This window comes from Leptosomus discolor, chromosome 1 (genome assembly GCF_034619465.1).
Source record: "Leptosomus discolor isolate bLepDis1 chromosome 1, bLepDis1.hap2, whole genome shotgun sequence".
NCBI lineage: Eukaryota > Metazoa > Chordata > Aves > Leptosomiformes > Leptosomidae > Leptosomus > Leptosomus discolor.
In genome coordinates this window covers 2,782,611-2,809,339 of record NC_141391.1, presented here as the reverse complement: position 1 = coordinate 2,809,339, position 26,729 = coordinate 2,782,611, and the positions used below count along the sequence as shown (strand labels likewise).

At 54.3% G+C, this 26,729-nt stretch overlaps 2 protein-coding genes across 2 annotated transcripts in view; one reads left to right on the top strand and one right to left on the bottom strand.

Moving 5' to 3' along the window:
• Positions 1-9,057, bottom strand: part of UVRAG (UV radiation resistance associated) — a 98,865-nt gene extending 89,808 nt beyond the window's left edge. The window contains exon 1 of the mRNA XM_086481634.1: positions 8,977-9,057. Within this exon, the coding sequence (XP_086337760.1) occupies positions 8,977-9,057 (81 nt within the window). The remainder of the gene's footprint in view (positions 1-8,976) is intronic.
• Positions 9,058-24,936: 15,879 nt separating this feature from the next.
• ART1 (ADP-ribosyltransferase 1) lies at positions 24,937-26,273 on the top strand. The gene is made up of 3 exons (XM_086481632.1): positions 24,937-25,717; positions 26,045-26,083; positions 26,191-26,273. Exons 1-3 carry the CDS (start codon positions 24,937-24,939, stop codon positions 26,271-26,273), a joined length of 903 nt encoding a protein of 300 aa, XP_086337758.1.
• The last annotated feature ends 456 nt before the right edge of the window (positions 26,274-26,729 follow it).

Sequence of the window (26,729 nt, the reverse complement as noted above, 5' to 3'; positions counted from 1 at the left end):
ATTTTTGGAATTCTATTTTAATGTCCTTCCAGCACACGCTGGAAGGCAGCAAGGCCCTCCAAGCTACACAACCACCATTAGCGCAAGGAATTGCTTGTGGATCTCCTTATAATCGCAACCCTTCCCTATCTCAATCTCCTCGCGTCGAGTGATGGGATTCAAGAGCAGTTCAGTAACTCGTCTCCCTTTGTAAGGCTTCGCTCCTTTCTGGCAACCCTCCTCCAAAAGGTTACGTCTGCTGTGAACCGTGCCCAAGGCCAACACCACTTCAAAGGCGCACGGTAGGAAGGTACCCGCAGTTTTTCCTGTGAAGATGCGACAAACACGCGACGCTTTCCCCCCTCACTTTCCTAAAGGTTGGAGGCAAGGAACGAGACACGCTGAATCTGTGTCCAGAATAAAAGACCCCAAGAAAAGTCAAAACTACTTTCATCGACGTGGGCTCAAAGTTTTCACAACTGTGGATTTTAGTTCACGGTTCCTTAAATCGAGGAGCTTCCTTTCCGTTACACTTGGGGCACCTGGAAGGCTTTTGAAAGGTTCACTTTCGACAGAAAACACCTAGGAAGCTTTCACCTGAACACATGAAGGTTCAACACAGGTTTTGAATCATCCACACTCTGCCACAACCCCTCCTGTTTCTGCACTGTACTGAGGGTTTCAACAAGGACAGTCAGCCCACGGAAAAGGCATCAAATCTTCCCTAATTCGTACCAGGAGAAAGCAGAAGAGGAAGAATAAGGAACATCTCTCTACTTGACACGGCCCATGCAGAAGTATAATTATTCTCCAGCTACTTGAATTTCGAAAGAGCCCTTCGTTAGCTCAACCCAGAGTTAAAGAACTCAACGTGTGAAGCCAACGTTGTACCTGACAAAATACATCAGTCTACGGCACAACCCGCTCCTTTAATGTTAATTAAAACAGCAACAGTAGTATCAGAAAGTAACTAAGATAGCTAATTACACAGTAATCGGGAAAAAAATTAAGACAGCTATATATTACTCTTAAAAGGCAGCTATGTCCTTTGGTCTACCCTCCCCTGCAGCCCCTCTTACTCGCTAGCCCACTGAACTCTTTCCTCACTAAATAACTGCATTCACACTGGGGAGCGACTCAGAATTCAACTTCTACCTCAGAGCAACGACGTGAACGGGTGGTAACTGTTCAGCAGGAGCAAGAAATCTTCTCTTTGCACACCAAAATCCCACGTGGAAAAGCTACACTGCTTTTTTAGAGCTCAGAACCAACGAGATATCCAAGACCAAAACTGATATTCAGTGCAAAGCTGTTCGCACTCTTCACTGATCTTCTGCATCCTCGTCCTTCTTTCTACATCCAAAATTGGTGCTCACCTCTGCCGAAAGACTGACAGAGCCTGTTATTTAACTGGCGACAAAACGAGACTCAAAACGTAGGATTTACTGATGGGTAATGTTAGCAGGAAGGGTTTAAAAGCAAAACCCTAAGCCCATGCAGGACAAGTTCTTTCGGCGTATTGTTTCAACAGCTGTGTTTGGTTATGGTCACTACAACATCAAGAGCGACAGACCAAGCGGGCTGGCCAACACCACAACTCTCAAGAATAAAAACTGTCAGCACACCCTAAAATATGGCTCTTAACTGGGGGTTAAGAAAAATCTTACAAGCCCTGACGGCTGGCCAGACAAAGCTCCTCTTGCCGGGTGTTTATAGAAGACACAAATAACAAGGAACCAGATCGGCAGCCTTTCCATCTCTAACCAAGACCTTTAAGAAGCAGCAGCTAGAAATACCATCTTTCCTTACTGATGCTTTCCTCCGAGTTTGTCCAAATAAATATTTACTCAACTTGCAAGATGAAAGACCAAAACTGGCACTGCTTCTTTGACACAACACGGGAACTATGCCATGGGGTAGGAAAGAGAACGTAGGGGTGCAAGCGCCCTCATAAATACCTGTAGCAGCTCAGAGAAGTCCCTTAAGCCTCTTAACACCACCTTAGGCAGGAGAGTATTAGTCCGTATTAGCGGTGGGAATGACCTGGGAATTAAGCGATGGAAAACAAGATGATGCTTAGAAGGAAGGACCCCAAACGTAAACAGGGCCTTATGGAATAAAGCATCAACAAAACCAAAGCAAAGGCACTTTTCACCTTAAAGAACCACTTGATTTTAAGTACGTGCCAAGCTGCCCAAGCAAACACCATACGCCAATTAATAAGGTGACGCATCTTAATGTTTATCATACGACTGGACGACAAACCAAGGGCAAACCAGCAAGCCTCTCTTCATAAATAAGTCTTTAGTTACCGGCTACCAAGGCTTTTCCTTCACTCAATTAAGGATATTCCCTAACAACCCCCCCCAGATCCTCTAAATAAAGCATCAAAACTGATTTACTGTCAAAGCTGCGGACAGAACAGTCTCTCTCTCTCTCAACATATCAAGAAATCTTCAGTCTGCAAAACACCCTCGCACCCCTTGAGGGGAGGGGGTGGGAAGCACACTGCAGGTGGCAAAAACCCAGCCCCAGATCAACAGCCAACCTTTTGGGCTACAGCCACAATTTCACACTGAAAACCCACAAATAGGAGACACTGATACAGCTGGACACGGATACGACTGTGCAAGATCACCAGGTCGACACTCGCACTGGGGTGTTTCACTGGAGCAGCACTTTAAAGCCAGCGCACGGCAAAGAGAAGTGAAAGCAATATTCAAATGCGACACTTTCCAGCCGCTATTCTGATTTCCCCCAGCACACTTAGTAGGAAAGAGGAAGCAAAATATTTAAGAGTCAGCCTTTGTTTTCATATTACTCAGTGGAATATGTAACAACAGCCACACAAAACTGTTTCAAAAAAAGACGCTCTTTTCACACAGTTCGAGCTGAAGATCTAGTCCCTTGCTTCACCTCTCCCCCGCACAACGCCTCTCAAACTCGTTTGCCAGCGCACTCCGAATCGCCCGTTTCTGCCACCTCACCCAAGCTGCTGGGGACGAGTGCCTTTAAAGGGAGTAACTACTGAAGCTTAACCTTGTTCTAATTCACCCATATCCTTCTGCTGGTGCTTTCCCTCTGCTCACTTGGATCACCTCAAATAGCTAGATATATACTCAAGATACTGGATTAAACGAGATTGTCGCTTCCAACTGCTGAAATATGGTTTTATTTATTATTGGAATCCAGAAGTACCTGCAAGCTGCTACTACTTTTTTTTTTTCTGGGAAGTTCTTTCCAGAAGTACTTTCAAAAGAAAAAGCATCTTTCCTTTCCATCCCGCATTCAAACAGGGCAGCAACGCAAGGTTCTGAAGCGTGTCCACTAAGCTTGTGCAATCACCAAACCCCCAAAAGCTCAGAGACTGTTAAATGTTGTATCCTTTCTTTGAACGTAGCTCAATGGAATGATTTCTTGGGCAAGAAATGTCACAGAATGGATAGAATCTTCCCTTCTACGGTCCTCAAGGAGATATTCAGGTTTTGTCATCAACTTTATAGGAAAGATCATGGAATAAGAGTATAAACCTGAAAAGGACATTCAGAGTCTTTGAATTCAATCCCTTTATTGCAGTCAACCCGTTCATGGAGGGTAAACATTACAGTGTGGTTTCATGTTCGAAGTAGATTTCTGGGCATTCTCTTCCTACCACTTAGGGGTCTGCTCCAGAGCTTCGGCTGAAAGAAGTTTTTCACTTCCTAAGTAACATTTTCATCTGCAGTATCCAAAACAAAGGACGCTTCCCTGCCAAACAGGTTTAGGATGGGGATAACCCGTTGTTTGAGCAGCAGTGGGATGGAAGAAAACATATCCTGGCCACATGGTATTTTTACCTGGCTACTGGAAATGCCAACATGGATTTCATGAGACCAACGTGCATCTAGTCTGACAAGTCTGTATCGGTACTGAGCGTAAACAAATGTGATTCTCCGCAGTTCGCTGAAGTTCAGAGTGCAAGGAAGCCTCACGTGGCTCATCATGGAACCAGCTCATCTCCCTTGCCCTCATCTCAAACCTCGGCCCCACGTTATGCGAGCTGAACTGCTCCAGAGCTAAGCTAGCACGGAAGCCACAGGAGCAGTGTTCGCTAAGCGTTGCTCCTAAAAACCCATCGAACTCCAACTGGTTCTTTATGAATCCCAGTCTGGAAGTGAACGGAGGCTACAGAGTGTCCTTGGGAAGTTTCACTAACAGTTTGCTCTGCCCTAAACACCTGCCATCAGTGGCTGAAAGCTCATTGCTGCTCCTTTCCACAGAAACTTTCACCATCTGACAAGAGACATCTGTGAACTGGAAGACGTAGAAGATATTGGGTCACCTGGACTTTGGTCTCACACTATTCATGGCTGCGCACAGCGGCACACTTTACCCCTTCCCTTCTCACCACCACGTCCATACCCACCAGGGCACACCTAACTCCCTCCCACGCAATATATCCAAAGTCTTGGAGCAGCTCATCTTGGAAACCCACCTTGGACACCCCTACACAGGGCATACCGAAGGGCTGCTGACCAACACTGAACTGGAACTGAAACTTCTGGTGGAAAAGACCCAAATCTGTGTACAGCTCCTAGTGCATCCCCCCGTATCTGTAATATCCAGCTTTTTTTCCCCCCATTACCCAGGCTGTCTCCAGGGAGCAGAAAATGGCTTACATCAAGGTGTCAACAACACGGGTCCAAGAGGTGAACCCTTTCCTGGGGAAAAAAAGCAGATAGAGACAGAGGTGATCTGGCTGCCTCACGTACAGCCTAAACATCACGTATTGGTTTTCCCTCTATAACTCGGAAGCAAGCCCCAGACTGTCTTCAGAAGAAAGCCTCTGGCAACCGCTCATCACTCAGGCCAGTGGAAGTCAGCAACACGAGCAGACCAAACTTCTTCACTTCCAACTGGCAAGCACCGGTGGCAGTAACCGGGGAAGATGCAACCTCACGCTGACGAGAGGACCAGATGCTGACGAGCGTTGTCCCCGCAGTGGGTGTTCCGCCAGGCCCCTTGGGAACGAGCAGCTGAAAACACCTCACAAGGAGCCAAGGCACAGAAGTGCTAAGCCGTTACACATACGACTTAGTACTCACCTACCACGCTGGAATCCACACTAGGGTTTGTTTGCTTTTCTCCCAACATCTGCCTTCTCCCAACATCTGCCTTCTCCCAACATCTGCCTTCTCCCAACATCTGCCTTCTCCCAACATCTGCCTTCTCCCAACATCTGCCTTCTCCCAACATCTGCCTTCTCCCAACATCTGCCTTCTCCCAACATCTGCCTTCTCCCAACAAAAAAAGTAGGGCACGTTTCTGTCATTTTCTAAAGTGGTTCTGGCCATTATTTCTGAGGGATCCTCCTCCACCCCACCCAAAACCAATTATGCCTGTAGTTTATTCATACCCTGCTTGTCCATCCAGACAAGAGGGACGTCCATCCAGACAAGAGGGACGTCCATCCAGACAAGAGGGACGTCCATCCAGACAAGAGGGACGTCCATCCAGACAAGAGGGACGTCCATCCAGACAAGAGGGACGTCCATCCAGACAAGAGGGACGCTTCAGACTACAGACATGGATCTCACTCAATGCCTGAACCACACACTCACTGCAAATCATTTGTTTTTTCAAAAAAAAAAAAAAAGAGTATGGGTTCTTTTTCTTCCTCACAACTCGCTGATCACTCAGGACAAGCTGTGCGTCAGTACAGCTGTCGGTACAACAGCACACGCAGTGCAAGTTCAGGTTTGAGGGTCTTCAAACACTGTCTCACAGTTCACGAGAAGCTTCGGTCTCTCTAATGTTGGAATTGGTAGTAAAAACGTCTCGATTTCAGCACAAAGCAAAAGTTTGAAGTGCTGGAGGCCACGAAGATGTGCTTCCCCGTCTCTAGACAACCACCCATGACATCTGGTTTGGTCAGCAATTAGCACGCTAACATTCAACAGATCATTTGACTGCAGCGTGACCGGCGCTCTCGGGGAAGACTGCCTTTCTCTGTCCAACCCTTTCCACCTAGAAGGTAAGAGTCTGAAAGGTTTGGCTCCCCCACTCCCCCCCGTGGCTTTGAGCTGCTTAGGAGGACAGCACTGAAAAGTCTGTCTGGAGCATTTAGAAATCTGTAAGTTACCATGACATCCCCGGCTTTCTCACCTCGAGCGACCAGGAAGAGATAATGCTAAAGAATCTCTGCTTTTCAAGTGTCATTATTTCACCACACATTTTCAGGTCTGTCAGACTTATTCTTCCAGCAAACGAAAACGATATCCCGGCACAATTACTTAGGGAGACAAATTGGAATTTTATGCTTAACCAGATGCATTTCTTTACAGCCATATCTTCTATTTCTCCCACTTGAAATGTAGAGTACGACAGCAAAAGGCACTTTTAGGCCAGGTCACCCCGTCACCAACACACAGGCTAAAGAACAGGTTCGTCGGTCTGACACAAACGTGGTCACAGCAGCAAAAGGTTTGGGACGTGACCTTTCATTCCTGCAAATGTGCCAGGAGTAGGAGCTTTGTTTTCTAATCAATGTGAATTCCACTCACATAATTAAACCTAGACTAAACCCAAATTATACCTTCAGCATTTCAGTTGGAAAAAAGTCACTTCAGTCATTGAAAGCACTCACACTCGAGAAATTGCTCTTTAGAGAGATTTATAGTCATGACTCAGACTGTCTTACTCTCATTCTTACAGTCAAAAAATGCAGCACTAGGTGTTCTAGAGAAAATTGCCTACGGAAACAAACCACCGAGTTGATTTCTGTGCTGCAGGTAGCAAACAATTACCCCGTGTTACGTAGCAGCACACTCTGATCAGCCAAATTTCTGCATTATAGAAGTGGTACCACGGACTGGAATGACTTTTCCATGCTTTTTCATGATTCTGCAGTAAAGTATCTCCAGGGTGATTGGCCCCTTCAAGGTATCTTGCAATTCAGTAGCAGACTTTAAGCTCAGATAATACAGTGCAGGAGGACGATTTGTTATCGGGGTATTCCACTGCAGCTCCACAGCTTCTTGATTTGATTGCAAGCCCAGACACAGCATACAGATACCTCCACACGTGGTCCTCGTATCCGCAGAGCACACAGCAAAACAACACCTCCAACTTTGTCACAGCCTTACGCTCACTACAATTAACGTTTCCTCAGCACGCACACAAGCACCCTACATGACTTAAACTAAATATTTACACGACTGGAACATCCTATAATTGATGATTCAGTTGCTGCTCCTACAAACTCCTACAAAAGCTTCTGCTCCTATAAAAAAAAAAAGCCTGTGTTTTGATCTCACTTTCACAAACCCAAGTCCAATGACTAATAACTGAGGCTTCTCCCTGCAGCATTCACTCAATTCTTGCACAAGCCTGGGAAAGAATAAAACCAAAAATTTAGCAGGCAGAAGGCCACACTTGATCTCCTGAACGACCCACTGCTCCCTGTCAAGTTCACCCAAAGCAGTGCTCATGCTTATGCCCATTACCCCAGAACAGGCCCACATTTTACAGTAAGTGCTTGCTCTCCGACTAGGGTCAATACTCGCACGGCTCCTGTGGCCAAGAGCCATCTCCATTCCCTTCCCTTGGCCCTGAAGTGGATGTCTGGTAAATCACATTTCTCTGAGAAGCACTTATCTCTCCATTTCGAGTGGCCATCTCTTGATTTTTCCCTAGTTAATTCTTCATTTTCACACCTGGTAACACACAGCTCAAGTAACTCAGATCGCATGTCTACTGCTTAATAACGTCGACTGCTCCGAGGCAATGAACCAAAACTTCTTAAGAGTATTTCTAAAGAAAAGTGTGCCTTTGCCAAGTAATTATTGCCCCCTCCACCACTGCCTGAGCTCCCAAGTCACTGCACGCAAGAGGGGAAAGGGCACAGACTCGGTTTGATACGGATTGCTAAACCCTCTCGCGGAGCCTGGACTTCCTCACTTAACGTCGCTCCCAATGCTCTCCAAAATTAAAACGTGGGACGGTTGCCCAGTAAACCAAACGCCAACTATCAGCAAACAGGAAAAACACAGTTAGCTGAAGGAAGGATGTGATGGGGAGGGAATATTTCACCACTTTTCAGAATACATTGCACGTTTTATCCGTGCTCAACCCCCCACCTTGTTAAGAGACACAGCAGGAGAGGACAGGGCACCCCAGTGGCTCCCCCCTCACCAGTTACTCAAGCTGGAAGCCAGTTTATCTGGGTGTTACCTACCCTGCAACTCCCAGCTTCACAGTTTGCACCCCAGCACCACTATGGGCACAGAAGCAGCCTCTCGGAGAGAGGGAACTCCCACTCTTGACTCTCCAGTACTGGCAGGAGAAAAGCACAGCCCCCTGCCCCCATGCAAAGGGAACCTCACCCTCTCATCTTCCTGCCAGCCCAAGCGAAGGGTGCTCAAAACCCCTCGCCTCAGGGGATCCTCCTTCCATCTGCTCAGGGACTCGGCCTCAGGTGGCCTCATACCTCAGGGAGTTCCCCCTTACACCGCAGGGAGCGCCTCTTTACCTCGGGGCGCCCCACATCTCCGGGAGCACCCCCCCTTCACCTCGGGGAGCAGCACCCCACACCTCGGGGAGCAACCCCGCTTCACCTCGGGGACCACAGCCCCCCTTCACCTCGGCGCACCCCACACCTCCGGGAGCACCCCCTCTTCACCTCGGGGAGCGGCACCCCTTCACCTCGGGGAGCGGCACCCCTTCACCTCGGGGCACCCCACACCTCCGGGAGCACCCCCCTTCACCTCGGGGAGCGGCACCCCACACCTCGGGGAGCGGCACCTCTTCACCTCGGGGAGCGGCACCCCTTCACCTAGGGGCACCCCACACCTCCGGGAGCACCCCCCTTCACCTCGGGGAGCAGCACCCCCTCTTCACCTCGGGGAGGAGCACCCCCTCTTCACCTCGGGGCACCCCACACCTCGCGGAGCATCCCCTCCCCTTCACCTCGGGGCACCCCTCCGCTGCGGGCCGCCCCTCCCCCGAGGCCCGCCGTACCTGCTGCGAGGGCAGCTCCACATGCAAGGCCCGGGCGGCGGAGCCCGGGGGTAAGGCGGCGGGGCCGGCGGCCGAGCTCATCCTCACGGCAGGGCAACGGCCGGGCAGCACCTGCAGCGTCTGCGCAGGAGCCCCGCGGGCCGCTCCTCCTCCTCCGTCCCCCCGACCGCCGCCACCGGGCACCCAGGGGTTAATGGCGGCAGCAGCACCGGCCCGGGCCGCTCGCTACGGAGCCATATTACCGCAGTGCTGGGGGGGCGGGCGGCGGGGGGCGGGAGGGAAGGAGCATCCCGCTCGCTCATTGGCCAGCGGTCCCCTGAGGCGGGAGCCCGGGGGCGTCGTTGAGACGCTACTGGCTGCAAGGAACGCCAATCAACGCTCCTCTCCTCGGCCTCTGTCAAACCGTTGGAACGGGAGCCGGCGCCGATTGGAGCGCCGACTTCCGGAAGGCGGGACGACGCCCGAAGGAGCGGCTGATGATTGGGGGAAGGCGGTTTGGATTGACGTCGCCCGTCCGCCGTCACGTGTGTGGGGAGATGTTTTTATCACGTGGTGGGACGAAAATATTTTGCTGGGTGGGTGCGCGGGGGGGGGGGGGCTTGTCGCCATGGCAACAGGGAGCGGCCTGGCCCTGAGGGCCGCCCGGGCCTTGCTGAGGGGCCGCGCTGGAGGCGGCCGGGCCCGGGGTCCCCGAGGGGGTGCGGTGCCTCGGCTGGACCCTCACGGCACCCCCAACCTGCCCCACGTCACCCCGACCTGCCCTGCTGATAGGCCAACCCGCCCCACGTCGTGCCCACCAGCCCAACATGGCGCCAACCCGCCCCACGTCGTGCCCACCAACCCAACATGGCGCCAACCTGCCCCAGGTCGTGGCCACCAACCCAACATGGCGCCAACCCGCCCCACGTCGTGCCCACCAACCCAACATGGCGCCAACCTGCCCCACGTCGTGCCCACCAGCCCAACATGGCGCCAACCCGCCCCACGTCGTGCCCACCAGCCCAACATGGTGCCAACCCGCCCCACGTCGTGCCCACCAACCCAACATGGCGCCAACCTGCCCCACGTCGTGCCCACCAGCCCAACATGGCGCCAACCCGCCCCACGTCGTGCCCACCAACCCAACATGGCGCCAACCCGCCCCACATTCGTGCCAACCAACCCAACATGGCGCCAGCCTGCCCCACGTTCGTGCCCAAAACGGCGCCAACCCGCCCCACTTTCGTGCCAACCAACCCAACATGGCGCCAACCCGCCCCACGTTCGTGCCCACCAACCCAACATGGCGCCAACCCGCCCCAGGTCGTGCCCACCAACCCAACATGGCGCCAACCCACCCCACGTCGTGCCCACCAACCCAACACGGTGCCAACCCGCCCCATGTTTGTGCCCACCAATCCAACATGGCGCCAGCCCGCCCCACATTCGTGCCCACCAACCCAACGTGGCGCCAACCCGCCCCACATCATGCCCACCAACCCAACGTGGCACCAACCCACCCGACATCAGACCAACCCACCCCACGCCGGGCCAACCCACCCCGCGTTACACCGACCCACCCCACGTAACTCCCACCCTTCCCACATCACGCCGACCCACCCCACGCCAACCCGCCCCGCATGGCGCCAATGCCACCCCACATCAGGTGCCAACACACGCCGAGGCCCAACACAGCCACCCACCCGGCACCCACCTCCATCCCACCCCACCCAAGCGACGCCCACCCTGCTCAGAAGGACCATCCCCACATACCGCGCAGCACCGGGAGCGCCAGTCCTGTCCTCGTGCCCTGCCAGGGCCACCTGTCCCCATGGCACCCTGCAGCGCCTGCCCGGCATAGGTGACCGTGCTGGAGACGCCCGTCCCCATCGCACTGTCAGGTACCGGCACGGGCTGGGCCAAAACACCCGTCTCCACACCGCCAGGAACGCCCGTCCTGCCGCCCCGGCAGAAGCACTGGGAACGCCTGTCCCCAGCGTGTGCCGCAGCACTGGAAATGCCTGTTCCCACCGGACCGGGCAGCTCTGGAAGTGTTGAATGTGGCATGCAGTGCTGGAAAGCCCTGTCCTCTTCTCCTTCTTTCCTCCTCTTGTCCTCCTGTCCTCCTCTCCTCCTGTCCTCTTGTCCTCCTCTTTCCTGTCCTCAGCCCTGTGCAGCTCCCATCAGTGGGGACCTTCCCCGCTGGAAGCCCAGTTCACCTGTGGTACTCGTGGTTTTGCAATATTCATGCTACGTCGACGTGCGTGGTACCAGCATTGTCTTCAGCATGCACTACAGTCTTAAGGAATTCAATGGTGAAGTCATCAAAAATAAGAAAAAAGGGGAAGAATAATGAAAAATGGAGTGGAAAATCAAGTTTCCTGGAGTTCAATGGCCACCCTTGCAGAAGTCATCCTCTTCCGTCCTCCTCCTTCCCTCGCAGCCGTGGTCTGCCTTTCTCCAAAGTACTTTCCAGCAGTTGAAAACAGAGCTGCCAAACTTTTCCCCGTGGTAACTCCCTGGTTTACTACGTAGTGACGCGTCAGCGTGGACTTTTACCAAATCATGCGATTCTACATGTGGGTGCTCAATCAAGCCGATACCTCGAGCTTCAGTTTTGGGCATCGTGAGCCAGGAGTTGTGTTTGAGTTCTGGATGTTGCTGTCTCTGATCAGGAAAATTATTTCCAAAAAGTGGCCTTTCTTTGGAAGATCTTCTGGGAACCAGTGCACCTCCATTTTTTTCTTCTCATGAAAAAAATCCCTAATATTTCAGTATTTTCAGTAGCAACGTGGGCTGTTTTCAAGCATCCGGTCTCCTGAGCCACGTTGTCGAGATCAGGAGGTTCAAACTAGTAATTTTGGACCTGTTGTATCAGTTTGATTCACCTCCTGGTTTCTGGTTCATTACAATACCCGTGCTCCTTCCTTTTGAACTTCCCGTCTTCACCTCGGAGGATCGAAACTCGCTGTTTAAGATGAAATCTGGGTTGTTGGGTTTTTTGCCCAAGGTGTGAAAAATGCATTTGGAATGACCAAAACGATCTTAACATCAAAAGATTTGGAATGCTTTCTGAATTTGAAACTCTAGATATGTTTCCTCCAGTGAGCGAAACTAATTCCAGCTCAGAATTACATATAAAACCAGAGAGGATCGCAGGTGTAAGAACAGTTACTCCGGGGATAAATCACTAAAAAACAGTTTATGGAAGCAGTGTGAAGATACCACTGCTTGTTTTGCCCAAAACACCAAAGGGTTTTTAAAAAAATTCAATCCTCGGATGATACGTGACTTTTCTGTGACTAACTCATGCTGGTTTGGTGAATTTAAAGTCCGTACGACGCTACAGGATTTTCCTATTTTTCTTTGTTTCCACAGGAGCAGATGACTATCTCAGAACTTTCTTAAAATACTGATGTTTAGAAAATTCAAATGTGTTACTTAACATAGCAGCACACATGCCCTGTTTATGGAGATTGCATTTAATTTGCTGCTTCATGTAGACTGAGAGCTCTAACCCATAATTCAGGGACTGAAAAGTAAAATTTCCCCCAGAGGAAAATTCAAATACGACCCCAAATCCCATGTTAATTTATTAATGGTTTTATAGCAATGGAACTGATAGAGCTCCCTGCAGATTTCCAGCTCGTGCTAGCTACGGTTTTGGCTTCACATTCTGAATTTCAGACTTATCTTTGCTTTTTGCTATCTTAGTGAGACAAGGGACTGTTTGCAAGAGCATTGTAAAATGAGGAGTCTCTAGGGATAAGGTTTCATTCTTACATTTGATTTTCATCAGCTTTGAGAGGTTAAATCGGTCCCTTGCATAGCTCACCGCAGTCCCCATTCAACACAACGAGAGTCATTTAATAACCCAGACTGTGCCTGAATTCGAACAAAATAATCATCCCTTTTGGGCTTCAAATAATTCGTTAATTAATAAGGATTGTTGGATTCTTTTAACCAGAGTATTTGCAAGCTGCAGCCAGGGAGAACTGTGGCTTCTTTCATCCCTGGTTTATGAACAGAGACACTCGGAGCGTTAATGCTGGAGCAGCGCTGCCAATCTCACCTGCGTACGTGGCGTTATGTAGGACCCCGTGTAACTCACTGGTGCCCCAGGAAACTTCATTTGAATTTTTTAACCACATAAAAAGCTGGTGTTATCTGTCTGCGTCGTTTCGAAGATCACGGCATGACCTTTATTACATTCCAGTGGATGTTCCTGCGGCTGATGATCCTAAAAGATTCAATTCCTGCCGCTGCAGCAAGCGCACGGATGCGCGCAGCGCTCCTGCCGCCGTGCCCTGCCCGTCTGCCCGAGCTGTGTGGTGCGGGCAACACGCTGGAGGGAAGGGAGGGCATCCAGAGGGACCTGGACAGGCTGGAGAGGTGGGCCCAGGCCAACCTCATGGAGTTCAACAAGGTCCTGCACATGGGTCGGGGCAATCCCAAGCACAGATACAGGCTGGGAGATGGGGGATGGAGAGCAGTGCTGGGGAGACAAATTTTGGGGGTGCCGGTGGGTGAAAAGCTGAATATGAACCAGCGACGTGCGCTCCCAGCCCAAAAAGCCAACGGCCTCCTGGGCTGCACCCAGAGCAGCGTGGGCAGCAGGGCGAGGGAGGGGATTCTGCCCCTCTGCTCCGCTCTGGTGAGACCCCCCTGCAGGGCTGCGTCCAGCTCTGGGGGCACCAGCACAAGACAGACACGGACCTGCTGGAGCGGGTCCAGAGGAGGCCACGAAGATGCTGAGGGGCTGGAGCAGCTCCCCTGTGAGGACAGGCTGAGAGTTGGGGGTGTTCAGCCTGGAGGAGAGAAGGCTCCAGGGAGACCTTAGAGCGGCTTCCAGTGCTGAAAGGGGGCCTGCAGGAAAGGTGGGGAGGGACTCTTGGTCAGGAATGTGGTGACAGGATGAGGGGTAGCAATTTCAAACTGAAAGAGGGGAGATTTAGGTTAGATATTAGAAGAAATCCTTCCCTGTGAGGGCGGGGAGGCCCTGGCGCAGGTTGCCCAGAGCAGCCGTGGCTGCCCCCTCCCTGGCAGTGCTCAAGGCCAGGTTGGATGGAGCTGGGAGCAACCTGGTCTGGTGGGAGGTGTCCCTGCCCATGGCAGGGGGTTGGACAAGCTGATCTGCAAGGTCCCTTCCAACCCAAACCACTCTGTGACTCTATGATTCTATGATCTTCAGTTTTCTTCAAGTGAAGCCAACAGGCAAATAGGAGAGAAAAAAAAGAGTTCTCAAAAACATCACCTGATTACTAAGCGTGTCTTGTGTTCACATGTGGTCTAAACTCACACCAGGAGCTCCTCGCTTTGACCTTATGGAAAGCCAGAAGCAGTTTCTTCTGGACATTTTTTGTGGAAAGCAAAGCCAGAAAATAATTTAAATTACTATTAACAGAATTTCTAAATGCAATTTTAACAAAATAGAGTAAACAGTCTTGCAGGATAAAGCATGTGTCTCTCACTCTGGAGACAGCCAGGTGAAATACCACTCAGGAGTTGTCTGAAATGCTGTTTGAAGACTTAAGCGCCACTACTTGAAGCACTGCTATAGCAGTGCTCTTTTTGCTTGGTGGCACCGAATCTGAGGCATGTGGGCCGGTGTCCTTTCAAATGACGGGTGGTGGAGAGATACTGCCTGCAGGTCATTACGGAGGTGATTTATTAGACTTTATTGCAAGTTTTGGCGTGTTGGAAGCTTTGGGAAAGGAAGCGATGACCTTGTGGCTAACAGTAATTTCTCCTTCTGCCACGGACTGGGTCAAACATGCTTCTTATTGGGGTATGAGATGATTGCAAAATCACTCAGACAAGAAAACATACTTCACTGATGGACGGAAGGATTCCAAGCGCAGAGCAAAAGGCTTCACGTTGGTGAGCTGTTTAAAGAAGAGGAAAAAGCTTAAGATTTGCCACTGCATGCCTGTTAAATAATGTGACTTACAGCCACAGATGTGGGGTTAAAAGAGTTTGTTGAGCTTTGCCTTTGGAGAGGTCAAGCTCAAGCAGCAAAGCTCAAGCAACAGAGACTACCATGAGAGATCTGGGTTTGTGGGCGCTAAACCCTGGACCCTTTTACGTCCAAGGTATTTCTGAGTGTCTGTATTTCTAGTTGCAGGTGAGGATGGTTGCGCTACCCCCCGTTTCAAACGGCTGACAGACACTATCTAAGACTTTCTGGTCATCCCTGTGCAATATATCAGAGGCTCAATAGTGCAAGATGATGAAAAGATGTGCTCAGGTTATACCACGTTAAACTCCGAGGGGGGTTTATTAACCTGCAAGTAAACTGACAGTGGTTTGAGCTTCACCATCGCTGTCAGATGCATAAATGGTTTTGTTATATTCATTAATATATCGTGAGTTTCCTGAGTGTCCCAATATAGATAAACCCTACCTCAGATAGAGAGACTTTGTGGTATTTTTGACACATCATCAAGCTGTTCTGGTCACGTTATGGGCACAGAGGAGATGGCCTTTCGGTAGGAGACAGCTTCAAGTTGGCTCGCAACCGTTAGACAATTTCCACGGAGGATATGGAAGCAGATTCCTGGTGCTTTGGAGTACAAATGACGCTTAGAATATCTATTATTATCCCGGTGCTTAGAAGAGCTATTCTTTTCATGGAAAAACTGCCTTCTCAGACTCAAATGCGTAATTCAAATATCTGTTTTAAACGAGACAGAGTCATGAAGGAGAACAGCAGCACTCTCTCAGAACAAAGTGATCCCCACATCAACCCTTACAAACCAGATTTATTCCCACACCGACTGGGTTGTACAGGAAGTAATGGGCAATTTTGGTAATTTCTTGAGGCACCGAGTGTCTTTTTGCTATGTGGGCTTTAGCGTTGGGCACCTGGGCTCTTCCCCTCTCAGTGTCTCCGCAGCACAATTGCAAAATATGGAGCAACAGCCCATAAAAGAAACCTCATTTCTGGGAAAACACTTAGTACTTGAAATCACATTGCTTAAAAACCACGTGTGCATTATTTCTTTGAAGCCTTCAATATCCTAAAACATGGTGGTTTGGGGGAAAGGGTGTTGTTTTGCTGTTTTTTCCGGGTAGCTTGAGGAACATGTTGGTAGGCTGAAGTCATCCGACCAAGACAGGCCGATCTCAAATCCACTGAGGTCATCAGGTTACATTTAAGCATCTTTGGTGGGGGTTTGATCAAGCTCATGGTGAGGGTTTCCAAAAAGAAAGACCCCACCTCATCAAGTTATGCCGGCTTGGGATGAGGTTCACCAACTGGTCACGGTACCGTGATGCAACTCAGCCACGAATGCCACCGCACTGGTTGTACCTGCCTTGGCCCTGGCGCCCTTTTTTTTCAATCTTTTCTCACCAACCTGTGATGAAGCCAATCTGTTCCGACCTTCTTAACTATCCTAGAAAATTTTTCTTTAATGGCAAATCCAATTTTTTTTTCTGCTGCGTTTAAAATCTGTTGTTCTTTGCCTTGTTTTCAGGGAACGATGGATGCATGGATCTAAGATACTGGCAAACCTTGGGGATGTTACACTCATCCACCGGTTATAGCATAACCCGAGTATGTGAACCTGCGTTTTTTTCTCTGGAAAAGTTATTTCAGCGTGTTGATTCCTGCAAGAGGGCTGCCAGTTAGTTTAGGAGTTGTTTGAATCAGCTTGTTGAAAAATCCAAACAAAAGCTTATTGTCCGAAAGAGCTGGAGGGGGGTCAAGTGGCAGGGGGTTGTAAAAACTGCCTTCAGAAGGATATTACCTCATCACCGTGGCCGTAAAGAAAAGCTTTTACCAGGAAAACAGTTTAACAAGTTCAATAAACGTTCAAAGAACCTCATAAAAGCTTCTCGGTTTGGAAACAACACGAGCTATTTCTTAACGGGGGTTATGTTCGGAGTGCCGTGAAGGAGACCTGCTGCCCCGCGAAGCCGTGCTGGGCTCTGCCTCGGTTTCACAAGCGAGGCAGAACCAGGCCAAGATAGTTGGGGACAAGGATGTTTGCAAAGGCCTCCTGGAAATGGCCTTTGGGATTCAAGCCGTCAGCCCGCAGCGTGCTTACTCAGGGACACGTCTGCGTCAAACAGAGGAGGTTTGGGGCTTTGTGGGGACTATACGTGAGCTTCGTGGGAAGGAGTGCTTGCAGCCTGCTGGATCAAGGCTTGGCGAGGTGCTGCTTTGCCCTCTGAATTGCTGTTGGGATAGTTGGGAAACTGTTACCTTGGTTCAGACATAAAACCAAAACCCCGAGTCGTTCAATGTGCTCTAGAAGGGAAGATGCTGTACAAATATACGTGGTTACCGAACATAAATGCAGCTGAACCGATTTATTTAAGCATATAATGAGTTAAAAGGCAGAGCAGGAAAAAAAAAAAAAATTAATTAATCATCTTGGGATAAGGGATTGTAATCTCCAAGATTATTTTTTTTCCCCAGGGTTTCCAGCTGAATTCAGGAGCAGGCCGTATCGGCACTCACTGCTTTGGGACTGCACCAGCTCTAAATGTGACAGGTCTCAGCTTGTGTACCATGGTGTAGGGGTGGGCTGGTGACAGTGGGCTGCCTCTGAAACGCCCTGGTCTGACACGCGGGCTTTGTCTGCTGTTGATGGTGCTTCTTGGACTGATGACAACACGTCGACGTCTTCTGTGGTTTGGTGGGGTCGTTGGTTTTTTTTTTTTCAAGTTGTGGAAGTCGGAAAAGAAATTAGAAAAACTGTTATAGGATCGTACATCGAGCTGAAGTGTTGTCCTCTGATAGCTTAAGTGCATGGTACAAAACCCGCTCAAATGCTGTTTTCCCGTGGGAAAATTATTCTTTAACAGAAACCTTCAGTGTATCTGACTTCAAAGGAAGACGAGTGATTGCTCTGGAGAAGGAACTGACAACGAGCAACTTCTTTGCTCTGAAAGTCATTCTACAACTGCAGAGCAGCCACTAAAGCATCTTTTACTGCCAGAGAAATGACATGAGTTACAGCTTTCTGCCTGCTCACAAGACACTGAATCTGCACAGGACCGTCCGCACCAAAGCAGCTCAGTGACCTTTTAGCACATGGGGTCCCATCACACCCACCCACCTCAAAGTGTCCATCACCGGTCACTCACCCTCACTGGAAACTACTTTAAAAGCCCAGCCAAGGCAACCAGAAGATGCTTTCTGATTTCAGCGGGCTGCATATCGAGGCCGAAGGCTGGTGGTTCACCACTGAAGAAGCACTGGCTCTGCCAGTCGCTGCGAGGACTGTCTTCCAAGCAAGATGCAAATATCCCAAGCTCCTGTGTAGGTATGGTCATGAAATATCCCCTGCCACATTGCCGGAAGATCCTGAAGGAGTTTAATCTCTGAATTCCGCTTAAATTAAAGTCCCTCCCTTTACTGCATCGGCATTTTCATCTTGCGGAGGTGGCATTGTGATTTCCTCGTTTCGTCTCTGTGAAATGGTTGGACTCTCCACCCCAGAAGTGGTTGCATTGCACCAATGGGCAAAGTAAATCCTTCCGTGGAATATTTATCGAGCTCTTTAAGGCCCTTTGAATGGAATGCCTCTGCAGGATGAGCTGTTAGTGAGTATGAAAGCTCAGCATATGTAAGGTGAAAAAATAATCAATATACACATTGGCTGGGAGCCCAGTGGCTCCGAAGCCTCCCCGGGACAGCATTTGTACCAAACCTTTGTCTTCTCATAGTCTATAAGCACCTCCCGGGCAATATAGTGCCATACCCCAAGCCATTGAAATATTCTTGATCTCTGACTTATTTGGTGCCGTTTGTAGGTCGTAACGCTTTGACTGACTCCTCACCGGTGAAACCGGTTCACCCATTTAGAAAGAATTTGTTGGAAGGGCCATCCAGGTCCTCCGATGTGACCAGGAGGGAGAATGGATGGGCGGTATGGTTGCTGCTGCTCTGCAACCGGTTTGGATAAGGCGTCTGCCATCCACTGCCTCCAACCAGTCACCCAGAAGAGCCCCATGCAACTGCCTAACCCTCCCGTTAGTTCGCTGAACGAGACACGTCCCAAGACGTTCAAGCAGCCCAGTCACTTGGTCAGGGATACACCTGTGGTCAGGATGGAGGTCAACATCTCTTCGTGCTCTGCTGGCGGTGTGGGCTTGAGATGGAAAAGCTCAGCTGACAGTAGAGAAACCTGGCAACCGCTCGATAGCAGCTACTGGTGTCTACGGCAAACTCTGGCCAGAGAACTTAAAGTTTGGAGAACTGAGCTAGTTTCCCCAAAACTCACACTCTCAGGGTGGGAGAATAGATGTCAGTCCAGCTCTTTCTGGTGCCTGACTTGGAGAAGACTATGAGGCAGCAGTGTTTGCACGAAGGAATCCACAGCAAGAGCGCTTTGGGGATGCCACGTAACGGGGATGTGCGAGCTGGGCACAGGGGCTGATATCTGGCTCAGGCAAACACGACGGGAGGGCCATCCTGCGCTGTGTGACCTCCACCAGAGCTCAACAGACAGCGCAGAGCCAAGCCAGGAACTACTTCAGGAAAACCTCCCGATGAGCGTTCAGCTAGCAAGGGTGAATCCAATTTGGGATAAACCAGGGGGCCGGTCAATGATCAGACCATGGGTGGAGCTCCAATTCCCACCAGGCTTCTCTTCTAGCCTTTCACAGCTTGTGAAAACACCCTCACCCCCAAGCTCAGAAGAAGAAAAGATAACCACAAAGCAGAGCAGAGAAAGCTCTGCATCGGCCTTTTTCCTCCGGCCCTTTCAGCAAAAGGTGGTCCCTTGAAAACCGGGTAGAAGTAAGCAGAAAATCGCCAACTTTTGGGATGGTCCAGATTTTCCCTTAGAGGGAAAACCTTCATTTAACTGAACTGCCACCAAATAGCACTGTCTTCCCAAGGATCCTTTTCCAGCAGAAGGATTTGCACTGCAGAAACCCATTTGTTACTCCATGTGGTACTGCTGCTTGGGCTAAACGGACAAGGTATTCATCCAGAGAGTAACGCATCCAGTTCTGCTCCAAGCCTCCTCCTCGTCCAAGGCCGTCCCATTCTAGCCGAGTGGTTTCTCGGCATCGCTACTCAGCATTTTTGTTTTTTCTTATCGTGGAGGAGTCACTGACAGGCACCTCACGAGGGCAGCACGTCCTCTCTTTTTCTTTTTAGAGCCTGCTCTGCTTCCAGGCTGCATCAAACCGAGCTGTGGGCGCCCTACAGACAGCACCGTTCTGCTTACACTGCTTTGACTGACGAGGGTCTCCAAGCAAACTGGGGACATCCCACCTCGGGATGCGCTGGTGCTTTTGCTACAAATTTGGTCCACGTACCCTTTCGTTCCAGTTGTGTTTGCTGGAGGGAGAGCTCTGATTTGGGGCAAAGGGGACAAAATGGGACCGAAATGCTGTAAAGACATAAGGGAGAAGAGGTGGCGGTGGCAAGTCCCCTCTTCCAGCCCATAAAGAGGCAAAAAAAAAAAAGGTACAAAACGTTTTTGGAAGGTCTGAAAGACCCCAAGTGACTTTCCTTCCGTTTTTTAACAGGCAAGTTGGTGAGCCAAACGCCAGCAAGAAGGAAAAAGAAATGCATCTGTCAGGAAGGGGCAAATAAAAGAGTGCAGGAAGGCTGAAACCAGAAAGAGCTGATAGAGCCCAGTGCAGAGGAAGGGACAGACTGACCAGGACTCCTGCAGGTATAATGAGGAACGTTAGGAGGACGGGGAAGTGTTAAAGCACGGGAGAGGCGCAAACGCACTTAATATCAAGCTAAACAACAGCAGAGGAAGGAGGTCGCTGAGGTGAAGGCAAGACAGGTCCCCAGGAAAGCCAAGACGCCCGTTTCTCAACAGAGACTGTAAGAACAGCTTCATCAGGGCTGGTCCGTCACGGGCAGGAGCCTCTTTTTGTGGCCAAAGGAAGGCGCCTGGACAACACGGCGAGAGCAACGCCCGACATCTGTCCCGGCAAGGCGCAGCGTGGTCACCGCTGAGTCAGAGGCGATACCTTCAACGGCTGTTAACGTTGAGACTGACGTCCAAATCCATCTCTTCTGCTCCGGGTGCCGTGTGTGGCAAAGGCAGCCCCTCCCCAAGAAGCCCTGCGGCACACAGGCAAGGGCCTAAGCGGGAAAACGTAGGCACAGGGGACGGTACCGGCAGCACCAGGGCACCCCCAGTGAGTCTTCCGCTGAATCCATCAAAAGCGTTAAACGCACCACGGGCCAGAGACGGATTCGAAGTGAGGCTCTTAGCGCTGCGCTCCTCAGCTTGGCGAGAGGAGGGAAAGCCAACCGCAGCAAAACAGCTCGGGAGGAGTCGTTTGTCCGTGAGCTCGGCTCGGAAGGGGGGTTGAAACTTGGGTGAGACTGGGGCTGGCCCCTGGGGCACGAGAGATCAGAGGAAAATGCCCCTTTTCTAGGCTGGTGGCAAGGAGATGAACAATATTGAGTGGCAACGTCACGTTAGACCTTCCTCAACGGGGCTTCCAGCCCAGCCAAGGCTGTTGGGCAGAGCCGGCCCGACCTCGCAGCACGGACAACGGCAGGACCCTCGGGAGCGGCGCCCTTTGCAGGAACGGCTCCTCGCTGGCAGTAACCGCCCCCCGCCTCTGCTCCAGGGGGACCTGCAAGCGCCAGCTCTGCTTTGACAGAAAGCTCCATCGCCGAAAGCATCGCCTGGGGAAAGCTCTGCCAGAACCGACCTCCCGCAGCTTGGGCCGAGGGCGGTTGCCAGCGACTCGCCTGGCCACCACCTGCCCAAGGCGGCTCGGGAAAGCGCTCGCGGCCCTTCTTGCTGCGCCCTGCCGGGAGAGCCGCCGGGAGCCCACCCCGAACCCGGCCAGGGGGAAGCCGAGGAGCGGGTCAGCTCTCCGGGGCCGGGAGGAGGAGAAGGCGGCGAGCGGCAGGGCCGGCTCCCGCCCGCAGCTCAAATGGCGGCCGAGCTCCGGAGCGGAGCCACCGCGGGCAGCGGGGTGGGAGAGGCGGGGCCCGGCGTCTGACAGGCAAGGCCGCCGGCCAATGAGGCGGCGGGGCCGAGAGAAGCTTCTCGACGCTGCCCATGTGAGGCGCGGCCGCGCGAGCGCCACGCGGCGCCGCGGGCGGCCATTTTGAGGCGCTGGGCGGCGGAGGGGTCGGGCGGCCATTTTGAGGCGCTGGTGCGGCCATTTTGAGGCGCTGGGTGGTGGAGGGGTCAGGCGGCCATTTTGAGGCGCTGGTGGGGGGCGGGGGCAGGGTCTGCGCGGTGCGGCTGGGCCGGCGGCTGAGGGAGGCCAGGAGCCCTTGGCGGGGGAATATCGGCCTCAGCCGGCCTGGTGGGGACGACACCGTGCGACAGGCACCAGCGCCTGCGTTCGGGCGTGCTTGTGGCAGCGTGAAGGCCTCGGGGCGGGCAGGAACGCCGCGTTAGTCCCCGGTTACGCAGTTTTGCTGCGAAGGGGGCTCCTGTGGAGTGTCTGCCTAGTCTGTTTAGAGAGACTCGGCAAGAGGGCTCCCGTGTCAGGCAGCTCTGGGGGACCCTGATGATGGCCTGGTGGGGACCCGGTGGCCATGGCCACGGGGGAGGGTGTCCCGAGCTGGTTCTCGCCATGTGGGTGGTGGGGGAGCAGCTTTGGAGATGGCGCGGGCGCCAGGGGAGGAGGGTGTTAGGGGGCTCTATGGAGTGTGCAGAAAGGAGGCCCGAAAGGGCTGCCCCCCACTCCCCTCCCTCGCCAGCCTGTAGAGGAGGGGCGGGCCGCCCCCCTCTTGGCGCGGCGTGGCGTGAGGGCTGTGATGTGGGGCCAGGAGCTGCTCTGGTCTTAGCAGGCTCACACGCACAGCGAGAGCCCGGCTGGAGGGGCAGAGTGGCCCCGGCGCTGAGCACCCCACAAACGGCCCACACCCCACGGCAGCCCTGAGCCAGGGCTGTGCTGGGGCTGCCGGACCCTCAACTCTCTCTCCGTCCTTGGCAGATTCGTGGGAGGAAGAATGGGTACCGGTGGAGGAGATCCTGTGAGTGCTGGGGGGGATCCCAAATCCTGCCCCAGCCCCTCACCCTGTGCCCTGCCCCTGCCTGCGCTGCCCAGCCGTGCCCGCCGGCCGAGGAGCGGGCGCTGCCCGCGGGTCCCGCTAGAGGGTCCATGGTGCAGCGGGGGTCTCTTCTCTCTCCTTCCTCTGCGGGGCCAGAAGAGAGGCGTAACCTTAACTCTGTGGACAACCCATTCTCCCTGCAGTCTGTTGGCTGGAGGGGGTAGGGGGAGGTGACCCCGTCTCCTTCCTCTAGGCCTGAGGGGAGCAACTCAAGGTCCTCCGTGGATTTCTCACGTTCAAGCCATCCAGCCGATGCAGTGGTGGAGCTTGCAGCGGGTCGAGAAACCGAAGGTCAGCAAGGAGGAGGAGAGACGGGGGCGTGAGGGACAGCGTCCGAGTAGGATCGTGTGTGGAACTGCCGCTGAGGACCGAGCAAGAGCAGGAACGAGGACCTTTGCCCTGTGGGGAAGGACGCCCCCCATCTCCCTTTTGCCCTGAGAGGAGGGGTCCCTCCCCTGCTGCCCACTCAGATTGGGGGGAGGGCTTTTCCACAGCAGCCCTCGGTCAAGCCCGGCCTGGGCATTGCCCTGCTCGGCTGCTGGCACCGGGCACCTCTTGGGGCTTTGGAGCTTCATTTCCTTTCGCTAATGAAAGTGGCTTTGCCTCCAGCCAAGAGTTACCTTTAGTTCTTGTGTTTGTTCTCTTAATTCACCCCCTTTCTGGCTGCAGATGGGGTTGGTGGAGGGGGGCATGGTTTGGCTGCTGGCTGAGCATGGAGGCAACCCGGGGCGGGTTTGGGCAGGACCTGGGCTCAGCACTGAGGGGGATCCTTCAATGCTTTTGATTTCAAGTGGTCTGGCCAGGGCTGCTGTTGGCAGAGGTTTGGGCACAGGGCACGCGCCTCAGCCTGGCCCTGGGTCCATCCCCCCTCCCCCAACTCTGCTGCCCCAAGGGGTCCCTGAGCTGGCGCCCCTGAGCGCTCCGCTCCCAGGATGGCCGCGGACGATGCGAAGCCTGTTCCTGAGCTCGGCACCAGGGCACCTTCACTCCCCCGCCAGGAGTCCTGCTGTCTGGGGCGTCCCTGCTTCAGCGGCTCGAAGCCCTTGGCCACCCCTCTGCCCCAGGCTTGTTGGGGTCTGGGACACCCAGACCCGCCCCCACACACTGCCTGGGGTCACCCACAGCCCCACAGGTAACGTCGGGATGGGATCCCAAGGTCATGGCGCCACCTTCCTCCACCTATCTTAGATGTTCGGTGCGTGCAAACAAGACCACGGAGCAACCCGTCATGGGTGCGAGGGGTGGGGGGGGGCTCTGACCCCTTGCGAGGGGTCCCTGCCCGAGGGGAGTGCTGCACCCCCCCAAAGCCCCCTGGCTCCTCCGAGCAGCGGCTGGGGAGGGAAGGGTGCTGGGGGAGCGGTGGCACCGGTGCTGCTCAGGGTGGGAGCGGGCGCTCTACCCGGCCCGTTGGGTGTGATCCCACAGCGGGGGTGAGCTCTGAGCCCCCCCCGGCCTTTGTCACCTCTCTCTGTCCCTGTGAGCACTGTGATGGGGACGTTTCCTTGGCCCGGAGCAGGCAGGGACCGGGCCGTGCCCAACCGTGCTGCCTGCACCCTGCCCTGCCTCCTGCCTTCCAACCCCCTCCACAACCCGGGGGGCTGCAGGCGGGGGGCTGACCCGCCATGGATGCCCCCTGGCCCAGTGCCACCTCTGCCACAACCTGCCCCGTCCTCAGCAGCGTGACGGGGGGGGATCGGTGCCAGCATCGCGTCCCGGGTCAGCAGGGCTGGATTCGGCGGCAGGGAAAGGCCGAGCCCTCGGTGTTAAAAATATCAGGGAGGTGGGGGCTGGAGCCGGGCCCGGGGCTGCTATAAAAAGAGCGCTGCCGCTTCTCACCTCTCCGGCCGGCAGCGGGTGGGGGCCCAAGGGCTGGGGGTCGCGGGGGCCGGGGAGCAGCACCACGACCCTGCGCTGGCCGTGGGGCGCGGGTAACGCTTCTCGCCCCAGCCAGAGCCCTGGCTCTGCCCACCATGGAGCACCTGGTGCTGGGCTTGGTGCTGCTGGCCGGCACCCTGACCACCGGCAGGCACCGGCGAGACCTCGACCCCATCAAGGAGGTGGCGCTGGACATGGCCCCCACCGCTTTCGACGACCAGTACCGCGGCTGCGGCCGCCTGATGGAGGAGGAGCTGGAGGAGCTCAACCGCACCGAGTTCGCCAACAACAGCGTCTACGCCGAAGCCTGGACCCTCGCCGCCGCGGAATGGCGGAGCCGGCGGCGCCGCGTCCCCCAGCCGCCGGCGCTGCGGCCGGAGCAGGCGGTCGCCCTCCTGGCGTACACCCTGCAGAATCCCCTGCACCGGGTGTTCAACGCAGCCGTGCGGGAGGCCGGGCGCTCCCGGGAGGAATACCTGGGCGCCTTCCACTTCAAGGTGCTGCATTTCCTCCTGAGCCAGGCCCTGAGAACCCTGCGGGACACCGGGCCCCGCTGCTGCCACCGCGTCTACCGGGGTGTGCGGGGCATCCGCTTCACCGCCCGGCACCGCCAGGCCGTCCGCTTCGGCCGCTTCACCTCGGCCTCCCTCCGAAACGAGAGCACCCTGCCCTTCGGCCAGGACACCTTCTTCTCGGTGGAGACCTGCTACGGCGTCCCCATCAGGGACTTCTCCTTCTTCCCCGAGGAGCAGGAGGTTCTCATCCCGCCCTTCGAGAGCTTCGAGGTCACCGGCATCGCCCGCGACGGGGACAGAGCCCTCATCCAGCTCCGCTCCCAGGCTGCGCTCAGCACCTACAACTGCGAGTTCGTGAAAGGTGACGGCCCCCGCGGGACTGCCCCGCCGCGCCGCCGGGGTGCAGGGGACGGGGGCGCAGGGGGTGACCCAGTCCCACCAGCTCTGCTGGGAAAGGCGGGGGGTCCTCGATCACGGGGAGGGCAACGGCGGGAGCTTGGCTTGGGGAGCGTGGCGGGCGTCCTCGAACATCTCCCGGGGTTTGCAATGGAGGGGGGGGGGGGACACACCACTGCAGCAAAGCATGGCACGGCATGGCACGGCACGGCATGGCACAGCATGGCACGGCATGGCACGGCACGGCATGGCTGGGTCGGGGCGTTGCAGACAGAGTTGGTTTCTTTGGCAGAGAAGAGATGCAAGACCCGGCCGTGCGTCTTCAGCGCAGGTGAGCCGAGACCCCCCCCCTGCTGCAGCCGGGGTGGGCGACCCACCAGCTGGGCCCCCTCCTCCCCCCCCCGGCTGCCCCTGACTCTCCCTCTCCACCACCCCCAGGCAGGAGCGTCCCCAGGGACCCCCCGCACCTCTGGGGGCTCCTCCTGGCAGCCACGGCCCTGGCAGCTGCCAAGGGACCCTGAGCCGCGACGCCACCGCTGCCGCCCCCCGCCACGGCGAGGAAAAGGGGTCCGGAATGGGAACCACCAGCTCCACGGAGACGGTGGGATGGGATGGGGCAGCAGGAGGGACTGGGGGCACAGGGATGGCCCCGCGTGGCAGCCCCCCGTGCCCAGCTCAAGCCCTGCCGTGGTGCCACCCAGCCCGGGACACGCCGGCAGCCCCGGGACACCAGCGGAGCCTTTTGCCGAGCTGGAGGCTGGGGCTTTGGGGTGAAGCTGAGCGTGGGGTCTGCAAGAAGCTGCCCCCACCCCGGACGGGGGTTGGTGCTGATGGGAGGGGGGGACACACCTGCGGGGACGCAGCAGGGCTACTTTTGGGGGTGACCCTGCCCAGCCGGCCGCTCCGCCGCTCGCCTTGCCCTGGCTCCCTGAGGAATAAAGACTTGCTGTGGCAGCGGGGTGTCCCCGGGGGTTTCC

Coding starts and splice junctions, on each gene's coding strand:
- ART1 (XM_086481632.1), top strand. CDS start 24,937: ATGGAGCACCTGGTGCTGGGCTTGGTGCTGCTGGCCGGCACCCTGACC. Junction 25,718..26,044: donor CAACTGCGAGTTCGTGAAAG/GTGACGGCCCCC, acceptor TTTCTTTGGCAG/AGAAGAGATGCAAGACCCGG. Junction 26,084..26,190: donor GCCGTGCGTCTTCAGCGCAG/GTGAGCCGAGAC, acceptor CACCACCCCCAG/GCAGGAGCGTCCCCAGGGAC.